Raw genomic sequence first — 13,622 nt, 5'->3', positions numbered from 1 at the left:
TAGTCTGTTATATCTCGCATGAAGTTTGAATATCTAGTCTATTATATCTCGCATGAAGTTTGAATATCTAGTCTATTATATCTCGCATGAAGTTTGAATATCTAGTCTATTACATCTCGCATGAAGTTTGATTATCTAGTCTATTATATCTCGCATGAAGTTTGATTATCTAGTCTATTATATCTCTCATGAAGTTTGATTATCTAGTCTATTATATCTCGCATGAAAACTTCAGTTTTGCATTGTTCAAAATGACAAGTCATCAATGAGAGAGACATCTGTAAACTTGATATTCTTGGTGTAACTTTTGACAGTGTCATTCAGTACAAGGTGTCCACATGCAGACACTGCGCAACACCCAGCACATCAAAGCAGCACACCAACAAACAGGTCATACAAACTTCACAGAAAACAGACACACCTTTTTAAGTCTAAACAAATGTGCCTTGAGTTTACAAACAATATAGTTTGCACATAGCTGGCATGCGATCTATACTTGTTAGATTGTAAATATGGCATATTTGTGAAACTTTATCATTATTTACATTAAAAAATGACCAATCAACACTGACTCAAAATATCATAAATTTCAATTTGACAAACGTGTACAAGATGTTTTACAATTAAAATTGGCATGCTAAGAGCAAGTTAAGTACATTTGGAGCATTAACATAATGGAGGCACAGTGCATGTATAGTTGCTGTATCTTCCAGGAACATCCATGGCACACTCATGCTACAATAACATTTAATTCTAAGTCTGTTAGATTTAGTTGCAACAAATGTTAATCCCACATGATACTGTTGTGTATATCAAAGATCACAGTTAAGTATTGAAACAGGAAAGACTTAGCACTGTTTGTGTTGTAGAAATAGCGGAGATTATCAGCACATCTACACTACTATCCTACTTCTACCATAACTTTTAAAAGATTAAAGGCCTACCTTTAGAGTTCACGTCCAAAGAAACTGAATGTGTTCTTCAAAGATATCTCCATTTCAAAGTTCACTCTTCCCAACGAGATCAAATCTCCTGATTAGGAATCAAGTTGTAACATTCCCCTCAACGCATGAACAGTGGGTCAGTGAGAGGACGGAAAGTTCTATTATCAAACACGATAATTATAGTAGCGTTGCCAACATGGCTGGGTTGACACGTGCAGTCCAGACTTACATCATCAATTACCTCTCCATCGGCACTGTCAAATCTCCTGTGTGTGAAATGTACCACAGTGTGTGGAGTGTCAGTTACTCCAGCTGTTGAAAACGAGACACTGTGGACTCCACACTGAGAAATAGAGGATGTGAAATGTCTCACCTCCAAATAAACTACAACAGCCCCCTCGTGCCGAGGCTGACCGTCTTGAGTCCGATCTCTATATAGATGATTGTAAAAGGACAGTGGGACCATTCTGACAGCTCCCTGCCCCGGGCTGTACACTCCACTTGTTTGTGGTAGTGATAATCAGTGTTGGTTTCTGTTTAACCTGTGACTTTGTCAACTCCTATGCACATATTTATCTGCTGTTGTGTCAGAATATCAACCTGGGCGATTATTAAAATGTATATTTGCTGTGGGTGGTTTTTAATGTTTGGAATGTTTAATTTAGAGAGAAAGAAGACACAACAGTTATTCTACACATTTTGAAAGGTATTGTAAGTTATGTGGACGGGATTCAGGTGGGAATTAATTGGCCTTCCACAGGTCCAAAACAGGAAATACACCATTTCCCATCTCTGTTTCGTTATTAAAATTTATCTTATACATTAATGTTTTGGTTTTAATGGAAACTGTCAACAGGAAACTATATTCAATCAAAGAACGTACAGAATAACTAAAAGATACCAAAAGAAAATATCCTTGAATGGTTACCGAGTATGTTACATGGGCCCATCTGCCTTAAAACCAGTAGTGAGTGAGTGAGTGAGTTTAGTTTTACGCCTTTTTTAGCATTATTCCAGCAATATCACTACTGGGGGGGGGGAAGAGACACAAGAAATGGGCTTCACACATTGTACCCATGTGGGGATTTGAACCCGGGTCTTCACAGTGACGAGTGAACACTTTAATCAAAAGATTACCCCACCCCCCTAAAACCAGGAGCTAACACATTGGTATCATCTGTGGGCGCCAGTAAAGGCTGATACACTGGGACTCATCTAGCAATAGCCCTGCTAATTGGCTTCCTACTGCTACAGGCTGGTGTCCAGAATGTCAGGGTCCAGACTCACAAGGATCTTGTATAACAAAGGTTACATTATGTTGAGATTTATCCTATCATGAGTTATATGCTGGTAACTGGTAGATTAGCATGCATAACATTTCCCAGGAGAGGAAGTGATTGCATGTCAATGGCTGTTATCAACAGGAGACTCATTACTCCAAGATACTGAACTGATACCATCCAGTACTCTTGTTGAATTAGTCTATAATATGCAGTTCTAGGAACTTAACAACAATTGAAAATAACCAAATAATTGAAACAATCTGTGGAAACAAGAAAATACCAACTCACCTTGTCCAGGTGTTCACAGCAGAACAATGATGCTTACTTTATCTGAGGCCAACGGTGACGATACATGGCCTGACAAGCGCTGATAGAAAATGTGTTTGATGACACAGTTGTGCAGATATATGTTCTGTAAACTACTTCCTTGTGTACAATAAGTAGGGGAGATATCTACTTGCTAAATACCGGCCACTCTGACTGGCCCCTGCTGTGTCCTGTAAAACACTTGCAGTTACTTATTGTGCCCAGAGGAGTCACTGGCCTGGTAAACTTCGGGTTGATGATATGAGCATCTGTCATGGGTGTCGAGATACATTGAACCTGAGGTAGATAGGTAGAGGGATGATTAGCTCGATCATCAATGAGACCTGCCATGTAGTTTCATTTAGGTCAATGACTACTGAAGCAATATAGTTCCAGTACTAAGATCCAATATGAAAATAATCTCCGACCTCCCTCCCTCAACAAATGAGTGAGTGAGTTTAGTTTTACGCCGCATTCAGCAATATTCCAGCTATATGGCGGCGGTCTGTAAATAATTGAGCCTGGACCAGACAATCCAGTGATCAACAGCATGAGCATCGATCTGCACAATTGGGAACCGATAACATGTGTCAACCAAGTCAGCGAGCCTGACCACCTGATCCCGTTAGTCGCCCCTTACGACAAGCATGGGTTACTGAAGGTTCATTCTAACCCGGACCTTCACGGTCCTCCCTCAACAAATGTGTCCAGGCTGACAAGTGGAGATGTTCATGTATATTTGATGGGGCAGTTACATGAGTCGCTACAGACATTACCATTACAATTCCCTTGGAATTATTCTTTATGTACAAACAATCCTTAATCATGATCAAGAATTTGCTACACTCTGGAAATATGAACAATTCTTAAAAAAATTTACAAACAGATATCCAGATACAATCTCCAAGATATGTCATCATATTTATAATTTTAAATAAAATTTTTGCATTTATGTTGTTTCCATGTCATTACACTACACATGTTTTGTGAAATTGTTACAGTGTACCTTATTTACATGTGGAATGTAACTGTGTATTTCTATACCTTTGTACCTACTGTGTTTATATTTGTTGTTTATACAATATTGCCAATGTTCCTTCATAGAATGCTATGCAATAAATATCTTATCGTGATCTTATCTTATTCACCTTTAGAGAAACAAAGAGCAACAATGTACAGGAGACAATAGTTAAGGTTAACACATCATCAAACATTCTAACTGTACTTTCAACTTCCCCAGTGTGAATTTCCTAGTATTGTCACATTCCGTGTTAAACATTAACTGGGAAGGATGCATCATGTATCTGTAACCTATTGTACGACTGCATGTTGACACCATTCAGCACCATTAACTGGGAAGGATGCATCATGTATCTGCAACCTATTGTACGACTGCATGTTGACACCATTCAGCACCATTAACTGGGAAGGATGCATCATGTATCTGCAACCTATTGTACGACTGCATGTTGACACCATTCAGCACCATTAACTGGGAAGGATGCATCATGTATCTGCAACCTATTGTACGACTGCATGTTGACACCATTCAGCACCATTAACTGGGAAGGATGCATCATGTATCTGCAACCTATTGTACGACTGCATGTTGACACCATTCAGCACCATTCATTCAGAAATTTAACAGAAATCCTACCTTAATAACTCTTTAAAACTGATAGGATTATATCAAAGAATGGATAGATTGGTTTCAGAAATTGAGATAAACTGTCAGCAACTCTGTGGAATATCAGAATAAAGATGCATTTCATCTTCCGTTGATAATGATAATCTTCTGCAGTCTTAAGGTGGCTAGGAGTTTTCAAACACGACATGATGCTCTTCCACTGGAGGTTGTGTGTTTACTTCTGCTATATATAGGGGGATTGGTATTGTAGAACATCCTATCACCTGAGGGAGCACTATGAATGGGGACATAATCTGGTGGCCATGTTCTATCTCTATCTAGGACAGCTAAGCTTCGTTGATAGGGACACTGATTTGACTACACTCCAGGGGTTAATGAAGTGCCAAGGAAATAAACAAATGTAGACCATTCTTCATCATGCATCATGTAGCAATTGTACAAATCTAATATGTCACTGTAGTGGAACTTGGAACAATATGACAATGTAGTGGAACTTGGTACAATATGACAATGTAGTAGAACTTGGAACAATATGACAATGTAGTAGAACTTGGAACAATATGACAATGTAGTAGAACTTGGAACAATATGACAATGTAGTGGAACTTGGTACAATATGACAATGTAGTGGAACTTGGAACAATATGACAATGTAGTAGAACTTGAACAATATGACACTGTATTGGAACTTGGTACAATATGACAATGTAGTAGAACTTGAAACAATATGACAATGTAGTAGAACTTGGAACAATATGACAATGTAGTGGAACTTGGTACAATATGACAATGTAGTGGAACAATATGACAATGTAGTGGAACTTGGAACAATATGACAATGTATTGGAACTTGGAACAATATGACAATGTAGTGGAACTTGGTACAATATGACAATGTAGTGGAACTTGGTACAATATGACAATGTAGTAGAACTTGGAACAATATGATACTGCAGATGTTGGAATGAGACAATGAAATTAAACTAACTCCAGAGGTAGCCATTTTTAATTCTTTCAGTCTAAATAATGAAGAGTGTATGAATCTGACTCCCCAAGTAGTTCAAGTCAAAGACACACATACGTCTTTGTTCGAGTTAATCCCTGCAGTGGATTCAGAAAAGATGTCAATTATATTGAAGAATCTCAGCTTGATGCAGCAGCCCACTTTCATCGCTTGTGTCCTACAGCACTGATGGATGTGTAGTCCTAACAATGAAGCTAACACAGTCAAGTGAAACTGAAGTATTTTGCAAACTTTTGTCTCCTTTCATACCCTTTTGTTTTGGTAAATCTAATCATTCTCATGTGTTCTCCTATATGTAATATTTGTGCAATTTGAATTAAGATTCACAAAAGGAGAGAATGAATTTCAGCACACATGAGAGAGATAGATATTATGAAAAATAGTGCTTGAGGTATGCAAGTACTGGTAATTCATCTGGGATCAGGCTAAAACGTCACCACAGCAAAACGGCACCTGGCGAAAACGGCACCATTTGGACATAACGGAACCTCGACTTGGTGAAAACGGCTACAAATCTTATGGCGAAAACGGCACCAAATAAAATCTTAATTATTGGGAAAATCTTATTTTAGAAGACATCCGCAAATCCTCAACAGCTAGACAGGAGGAAGTATTTGAACTTTGGAGTTTATTCAAGGATGGTGACCTGTCTCTGTCACAACTACTGTCAAGATGTGCGATTATCCACGGACCAATCGTTTAGTGAATTGCTGCAATTCATGAAGACATTCATGGGATATACACTGTATAAGCATCCGCCCAAATATGGACTTTGGCGTGTGAACATGTGTTATGTTGGCGGGTGCTTTTGTTATCGTCTTTATAATCTTGTTATTTTAATGCAGTGGGTGAGTGAGTGAGTTATGATTTTACGCCGCTTTTAGCAATATTCCAGCTATATCACATGTTATAATCGTGCTAATGTTATGAAATGAAATAAAAACTATAAGTCAACGTCATATTGTGTTTTATATATGTTGATTGCTAAAGTTATAATTAAACGAACTAAAACATAAAAGTCAACATCTTACTGTGTTTTGTATATGGTGCCGTTTTACCTCAGAAATAAGTAGCCGTTTTCGCCAATACGGTGCCGTTTTCGCCAAACGATTTTGGTGCCGTTCTGCTGTGGTGCCGTTTTAGCTATAACCCATTCATCTCTGGTGACAGGCAAGAATATAACCCATGTGGTAGCAGGAAACAAAGCATTTATTGCTGACAAGCTACAAACTATTTTCATCTCATCAAAATGTATGTAAATATTTTTTGAGTACATATCTACTTCTTACATGAACTCAACACTAATGTGATAAAATACTAACTACTAAACACAACTGACAGACACTGCTCACCCCTGAGGCAATATCCACACCTGATCAGGAGGAGATGTCCACCTCACAAAAACATCATATGTCCGTTTACTCTTCACATACATCTCCCTTAATTTCCAAAGACACAGCAAGGTTGTGCAGGAGAATTATAGCATCTGACTCTGGAAACATAAGTTTCTTAACGTGGATAAAACATGGCATTAATTGACTTCCATCAAGACATTTACAGAAATGAAGACAGTTTTGCTAATGAGAACTTGTATGTTCACCAACCTGCATGTAACTCCTCAGTGTGAGTTGGCACAAGTGTGAAAAGTGTCACCACAGATACAGCCAGTGTTTGCCTCACGACGAAACATTATCCCGCTTGTCAGCTTGTCGATGAGGAAATGAAAAGTAAATTTCAGGACCGGTATTGACGAATCACAAACAGTCAGCCAAAGTGGGTCCACCGGAATGAATTGTATTAAAACAGAAGACACGAGTACTTAGATTCCACCATCCACGGATCTGCAGGACACACGACCACATGTGCAGAGCCAACTCCAACTGCAGGACAGGTCAACTCCAACTGCGGCCGATGACAGAAACAAGTGAACCCCTGGCTGTGCCTCCATCAGCTAACACAGGTCGGGAGGGGGGACAGATGGACAAACATGTGATGTGGAGGAGATGGGGGAGAGAATGATGACCTTGACTTGTTGAGCCTGGCTGTGGTGACAGCAATTTACTTGGTCCAGCAATGTCTGCTTACACCTACAATAGGGGCCGTCTCAACAAACATGGAGGTTGTTTTCACTATGGGCACTATGAGAGGGAGAAGGAGTGAAATATATCTTTGACTCGACTTCACTTTCAAAGGATTACATTGTCCATTTGTCAATAACATTGTTGATAAGTTTAAGTTTTCATTTTAACTCATTCAGAGAGAGAGCTGTGACAGTCATGTCTGTTATAACATCCTTGAAGGATGACATGTGTACTGACACGTCAGCTTAACAGACCATACGCATCAGCAAATGTTTACAAATGATTAAATATATGCACATAAAAATCATTTCTGTTCTGCTATGTGCTTTCATTTGTCATGTTTAGAGACTCAGGTCCATTCTTGGTGTTCCCCATCATGCTAGTGCACCACACCCAATCAACCCCACTGGGTGAACTTCTGACAACATAAAATTGTTTGATTGTGTCACAGCAAATATATCTCATGGTTAAATTTTGGAATATTCATTTGTGAACAAAGTCTGGGTTAAATTCCCCACATGGGTACAATGTGTGAAGCCGGTCTCCCCCATCATGATAGCGCTGGAATATTGCTAAAAGTGGCGTGAAACCAAACTCATTCACTCACTATGAACACAGTCAGGACCAGGCTAGCTATTAACGTTTCGAGAATAGCTAGCCAGGGTCCCTATCAACAGTCCGCCTGGTCTCCACAACGTATATCGTGCAGTATTTCTATAAAAGATTACCATTACATTGGGATAAATCAAGCTCAACTGAGAGCAGTCAGCCATAAATGTCCACCCCAGGATTGACTGCTTAGTGTTAGGGAAAGTTATGTCATCAGATAAATGGTGAATGCAGGAGAGCTTGTCAGCAGCATATGTAGATGAAGCATGCATAGATAAAGCATTGTCACGTGTCGGCAGATCCGTGTCGAACAATGCTGATATGAACACAACTGATAAGTGTTACTTCCTTCCTTGTAAGGGAACTAAAGAGCTGTTTGAAAGGAACACAGCTGATGACAGTTTGACCTGCCATGCATGTGGCGGACGCATACAAACACCAGCAAAAGACCAATTCTTGTCACGAGTATTTCCCCCAGGTATCAGTCAAACATTGAAAATATCATCCAGGGTTTAGTTGAACATTGAAGGAATCCCCACAGGGATCAGTCAAACATTAAGGCAATGCCCAGGGATATGTCAGACATGAAATGAATCCCATGAGGGATCAAACATGAAAGGGAATTCAACAGGGATCAGACAAACACTTTAGGAATCCCCCAAGAATTAATCATTGAAGGAATCCCAGGGATCAGTCAAGCCTGAAAGGAATCCCCAGGGACCAGTCAAGCCTGAAAGGAATCCCAAGGGATCAGTCAAGTCTGAAAGGAATCCCCAGGGATCAGTCAAGCCTGAAAGGAATCCCCACTGGATAGGGATCAACAAGCCTGAAAGGAATCCCCAGGGATCAGTCAAGTCTGAAAGGAATGCCCAGGGATCAGCGAAGCCTAAAAGGAATCCCCAAGGATCGGTCAAGCATGAAAGGAATCAACCAGTGATCAGTCAAGCCTGAAAGGAATCCCAAGGCATCAGTCAACCTTGAAAGTAATCCCCAAGGATCAGTCAAGCCTGAAAGAAATCCCCAGGGATCAGTCAAGCCTGAAAGGAATCCCTAGGGATCAGCCAAGCCTGAAAGGAATCCCCAGGGATCAGTCAAGCCTGCAAGGAATCCCTAGGGATCAACAAGCCTGAAAGGAATCCCCAGGGATCAACAAGCCTGAAAGGAATCCCCACTGGATAGGGATCAACAAGCCTGAAAGGAATCCCCAGGGATCAGTCAAGCCTGAAAGGAATCCCCAGGGATCAGCGAAGCCTAAAAGGAATCCCCAAGGATCGGTCAAGCATGAAAGGAATCAACCAGTGATCAGTCAAGCCTGAAAGGAATCCCAAGGCATCAGTTAACCTTGAAAGTAATCCCCAAGGATCAGTCAAGCCTGAAAGGAATCCCCAGGGATCAGTCAAGCCTGAAAGGAATCCCTAGGGATCAGCCAAGCCTGAAAGGAATCCCCAGGGATCAGTCAAGCCTGAAAGGAATCCCAAGGCATCAGTCAACCTTGAAAGTAATCCCCAAGAATCAGTCAAGCCTGAAAGGAATCCTCAGGGATCAATCAAGCCTGAAAGGAATCCCAAGGCATCAGTCAACCTTGAAAGGAATCCCCAGGGATCAGTCAAGCCTGAAAGGAATCCCTAGGGATCAGCCAAGCCTGAAAAGAATCCCTAGGGATCAGTCAAGCCTGAAAGGAATCCCTAGGGATCAGTCAACCTTGAAAGGAATCCCTGGGGATCAGCCAAGCCTGAAAGGAATCCCTAGGGATCAGTCAAGCCTGAAAGGATTCCTCAGGGATCAGTCAAGCCTGAAAGTAATCCCCAAGGATCAGTCAAGCCTGAAAGGAATCCTCAGGGATCAGTCAAGCCTGAAAGGAATCCCAAGGCATCAGTCAACCTTAAAAGGAATCCCCAAGGATCAGTCAAGCCTGAAAGGAATCCCTAGGGATCAGCCAAGCCTGAAAGGAATCCCCAAGGATCAGTCAAGCCTGAAAGGAATCCTCAGGGATCAGTCAAGCCTGAAAGGAATCCCTAGGGATCAGCCAAGCCCGAAAGGAATCCTCAGGGATCAGTCAAGCCTGAAAGGAATCCCCAGGGATCAGCAAAGCCTGAAAGGAATCCCCAGGGATCAGTCAAGCCTGAAAGGAATCCTCAGGGATCAGTCAAGCCTGAAAGGAATCCCTAGGGATCAGGCAAGCCTGAAAGGAATCCCCAAGGATCAGTCAAGCCTGAAAGGAATCCCTAAGGATCAGCCAAGCCTGAAAGTAATCCCCAAGGATCAGTCAAGCCTTAAAGGAATCCTCAGGGATCAACAAGCCTGAAAGGAATCCTCAGGGATCAGTCAAGCCTGAAAGGAATCCTCAGGGATCAGTCAAGCCTGAAAGGAATCCCTAGGGATCAGCCAAGCCTGAAAGGAATCCTCAGGGATCAGTCAAGCCTGAAAGGAATCCCCAGGGATCAGCCAAGCCTGAAAGGAATCCCCAGGGATCAGTCAAGCCTGAAAGGAATCCTCAGGGATCAGTCAAGCCTGAAAGGAATCCCTAGGGATCAGGCAAGCCTGAAAGGAATCCCCAAGGATCAGTCAAGCCTGAAAGGAATCCCTAAGGATCAGCCAAGCCTGAAAGTAATCCCCAAGGATCAGTCAAGCGTTAAAGGAATCCTCAGGGATCAACAAGCCTGAAAGGAATCCCCAAGGATCAGTCAAGCCTGAAAGGAATCCTCAGGGATCAGTCAAGCCTGAAAGGAATCCCTAGGGATCAGCCAAGCCTGAAAGGAATCCTCAGGGATCAGTCAAGCCTGAAAGGAATCCCCAGGGATCAGCCAAGCCTGAAAGGAATCCCCAGGGATCAGTCAAGCCTGAAAGGAATCCTCAGGGATCAGTCAAGCCTGAAAGGAATCCCTAGGGATCAGGCAAGCCTGAAAGGAATCCCCAAGGATCAGTCAAGCCTGAAAGGAATCCCTAAGGATCAGCCAAGCCTGAAAGTAATCCCCAAGGATCAGTCAAGCCTTAAAGGAATCCTCAGGGATCAACAAGCCTGAAAGGAATCCTCAGGGATCAGTCAAGCCTGAAAGGAATCCTCAGGGATCAGTCAAGCCTGAAAGGAATCCCCAAGGATCAGTCAAGCCTGAAAGGAATCCCCAGGGATCAGTCAAGCCTGAAAGGAATCCTCAGGGATCAGTCAAGCCTGAAAGGAATCCTCAGGGATCAGTCAAGCCTGAAAGGAATCCCCAGGGATCAACAAGCCTGAAAGGAATCCCCAGGGATCAGTCAAGCCTGAAAGGAATCCCCAGGGATCAGTCAAGCCTGAAAGGAATCCCTAGGGATCAGCCAAGCCTGAAAGGAATCCCCAGGGATCAACACGCCTGAAAGGAATCCCCAGGGATCAGCCAAGCCTGAAAGGAATCCCCAGGGATCAGTCAAGCCTGAAAGGAATCCCCAGGGATCAGTCAAGCCTGAGAGGAATCCCTAGGGATCAGCCAAGCCTGAAAGGAATCCCCAGGGATCAGTCAAGCCTGAAAGGAATCCTCAGGGATCAGCCAAGCCTGAAAGGAATCCCCAGGGATCAGTCAAGTCTGAAAGGAATGCCCAGGGATTAGCCAAGCCTGAAAGGGATCACCAAGGATCAGTCAAGCATGAAAGGAATCAACCAGTGATCAGTCATGCCTGAAAGGAATCCCAATCATCAGTCAAGCCTGAAAGGAATCCCCAGGGTTCAGTCAGTCTATGAAGGAAATCAGTCAAACATTGCTTTATGGGGCCTCAGACAAATACCAAAGTCATTTATTGGCAGCTATGTCAATATATATTACTATTTACTATCCTCTAATTTTCAGTATGCTTCCCAGTCAGGTGCCCAGACCTTGTAACAAGCGTCATGTCCCACGTTATATTGAGACATTATCTGCGTTAAATCAGGGTAATCCTTGACAGACAGACTGATATACAGCTTAAATGAGTGAGTGAGTGAGTTATTATTTAACGTCACATCGCCAATATTTCAGCCACATCGTGACGACAGCTTAAATGAGAGTTACCTGGCACATATTGTGAGAATTCAATTAATGAAACTTAATTGCTAGGACCATCAGTTGAGTCAAGTCAAGGCACAACTTGTTATCACGAAAATCGCAATTGTTCATAATTACAACAGCAAAATGACGAGTGGTTAGGACATTGCCCCTGACAAACTAATGTATTCCAATCACTAATGATCCTGACGATTAATCATCCCTGGCACTACCCGGACCAACAAGGCAAACGCAAAACACGTACCCGTCCATCAATCCCACACCCCACACATGTGTAGTCTGTTGACGCCGGTAGACTAGTTCCCCTAGACTACAATGTTATTTTACAATCTAGAAAATGTTTACAGGTGTACTTACGTTTTAACTTGGAGCCGAGCGAAAACAGTTCGGGAATTGACCTTGATCTTCCACCGCGGTTCTGCTTGTCCTTTGGACTTGAGGATAATGACTTCCCAAAATACGCCGCATCAAACTGCTGCAGTTCCTTTGGAGACGCCGGTAATGGAAACCCATCAGTGTCCCCTGAAATAAACAGGTATTCATAGACTCGGCCTTACAACATCTAAACTCACAGGAGTTGATGTAGATGGATTATTGCAACCGGAAACTTTACAGAAAAATCCCATGGTTCGCCTCAGATCGCGTTCGAATCTGACGCCACCGTACAAGACACCTTTAACTTTAATGTCGTATGTCTGATCAGATCGGTATGACATGGTTCATATTGACAGAAGACATTCAGTTAGTGGGTATGCGGAGGTCTGGGAATTCCCCACTTGCTACACGCTTGAGTAAGTTCAAACTTAGCAATAGTTCAGCTGTTTTCGGTTCATCATGTGAGAAAGCAAACGAATTTGCACTCAATACTGACGATTTACCGTACCCCAGGTACGTTTCTGTATACAGATATGTACCCTAAACAAAGTCAAAATACAGAAACGTACCCGGTACCCTAAAAGGCGGACGAGTCCATATTCCACAATCCAAACCCGAAACCGTATGTAGTTGTTCCTGTTCAACTGATTGCGAGTGGTATGCATATGCATCGCGAAATATCCGTTACTGTGTATTCTCATTACTTCCATAAAGCAATCAAATGTATCTAATACAACAACATGACAGTTCTGATCAAGAATACGACACAATGGGAATGGAATCGTCCTAGGGTACGTTTCTGTATTCTCATTATGGCCAGGGTACGTTTCTGTATTCTCATTATGGCCAGGGTACGTTTCTGTATTCTCATTATGGCCAGGGTACGTTTCTGTATTCTCATTATGGCCAGGGTACGTTTCTGTATTCTCATTATGGCCAGGGTACGTTTCTGTATTCTCATTATGGCCAGGGTACGTTTCTGTATTCTCATTATGGCCAGGGTACGTTTCTGTATTCTCATTATGGCCAGGGTACGTTTCTGTATTCTCATTATGGCCAGGGTACGTTTCTGTATTCTCATTATGGCCAGGGTACGTTTCTGTATACAGAGCGTGTATCTGTAGGACCCGGGCCGACAACGACCCCCAGCATAAGTATAAGATGAATGGCGCTGAATATGAAATTGAATCTATACGATAGTGGTACAGGTCCAGTCGTAAAACTAAACACACTCACTTTATTTCCAGTTGTATATACACCTGACCACGTTTCAAGAGTTAATTTAAGAAACTATTACTTTCGACAAATGTACACATTGAGTACAACATTGAATATATCA

General features: G+C 42.1%; 1 protein-coding gene across 3 annotated transcripts in view; it reads right to left on the bottom strand.

Moving 5' to 3' along the window:
- LOC124271166 (FYVE, RhoGEF and PH domain-containing protein 1-like) overlaps positions 1–13,622 on the bottom strand; it is a 126,985-nt gene that overhangs the window by 76,043 nt on the left and 37,320 nt on the right. For all 3 annotated transcript variants that reach the window (XM_046706244.1, XM_046706243.1, XM_046706245.1), the window contains one exon: positions 12,266–12,430. In XM_046706244.1, coding sequence (XP_046562200.1) covers positions 12,266–12,430 — 165 coding nt within the window. The remainder of the gene's footprint in view (positions 1–12,265; positions 12,431–13,622) is intronic.

Source organism: Haliotis rubra, unplaced genomic scaffold (genome assembly GCF_003918875.1).
Source record: "Haliotis rubra isolate DU_JTF1 unplaced genomic scaffold, ASM391887v1 Scf158, whole genome shotgun sequence".
Lineage (NCBI taxonomy): Eukaryota > Metazoa > Mollusca > Gastropoda > Lepetellida > Haliotidae > Haliotis > Haliotis rubra.
This window is presented reverse-complemented; position numbering and strand designations above follow the sequence as displayed.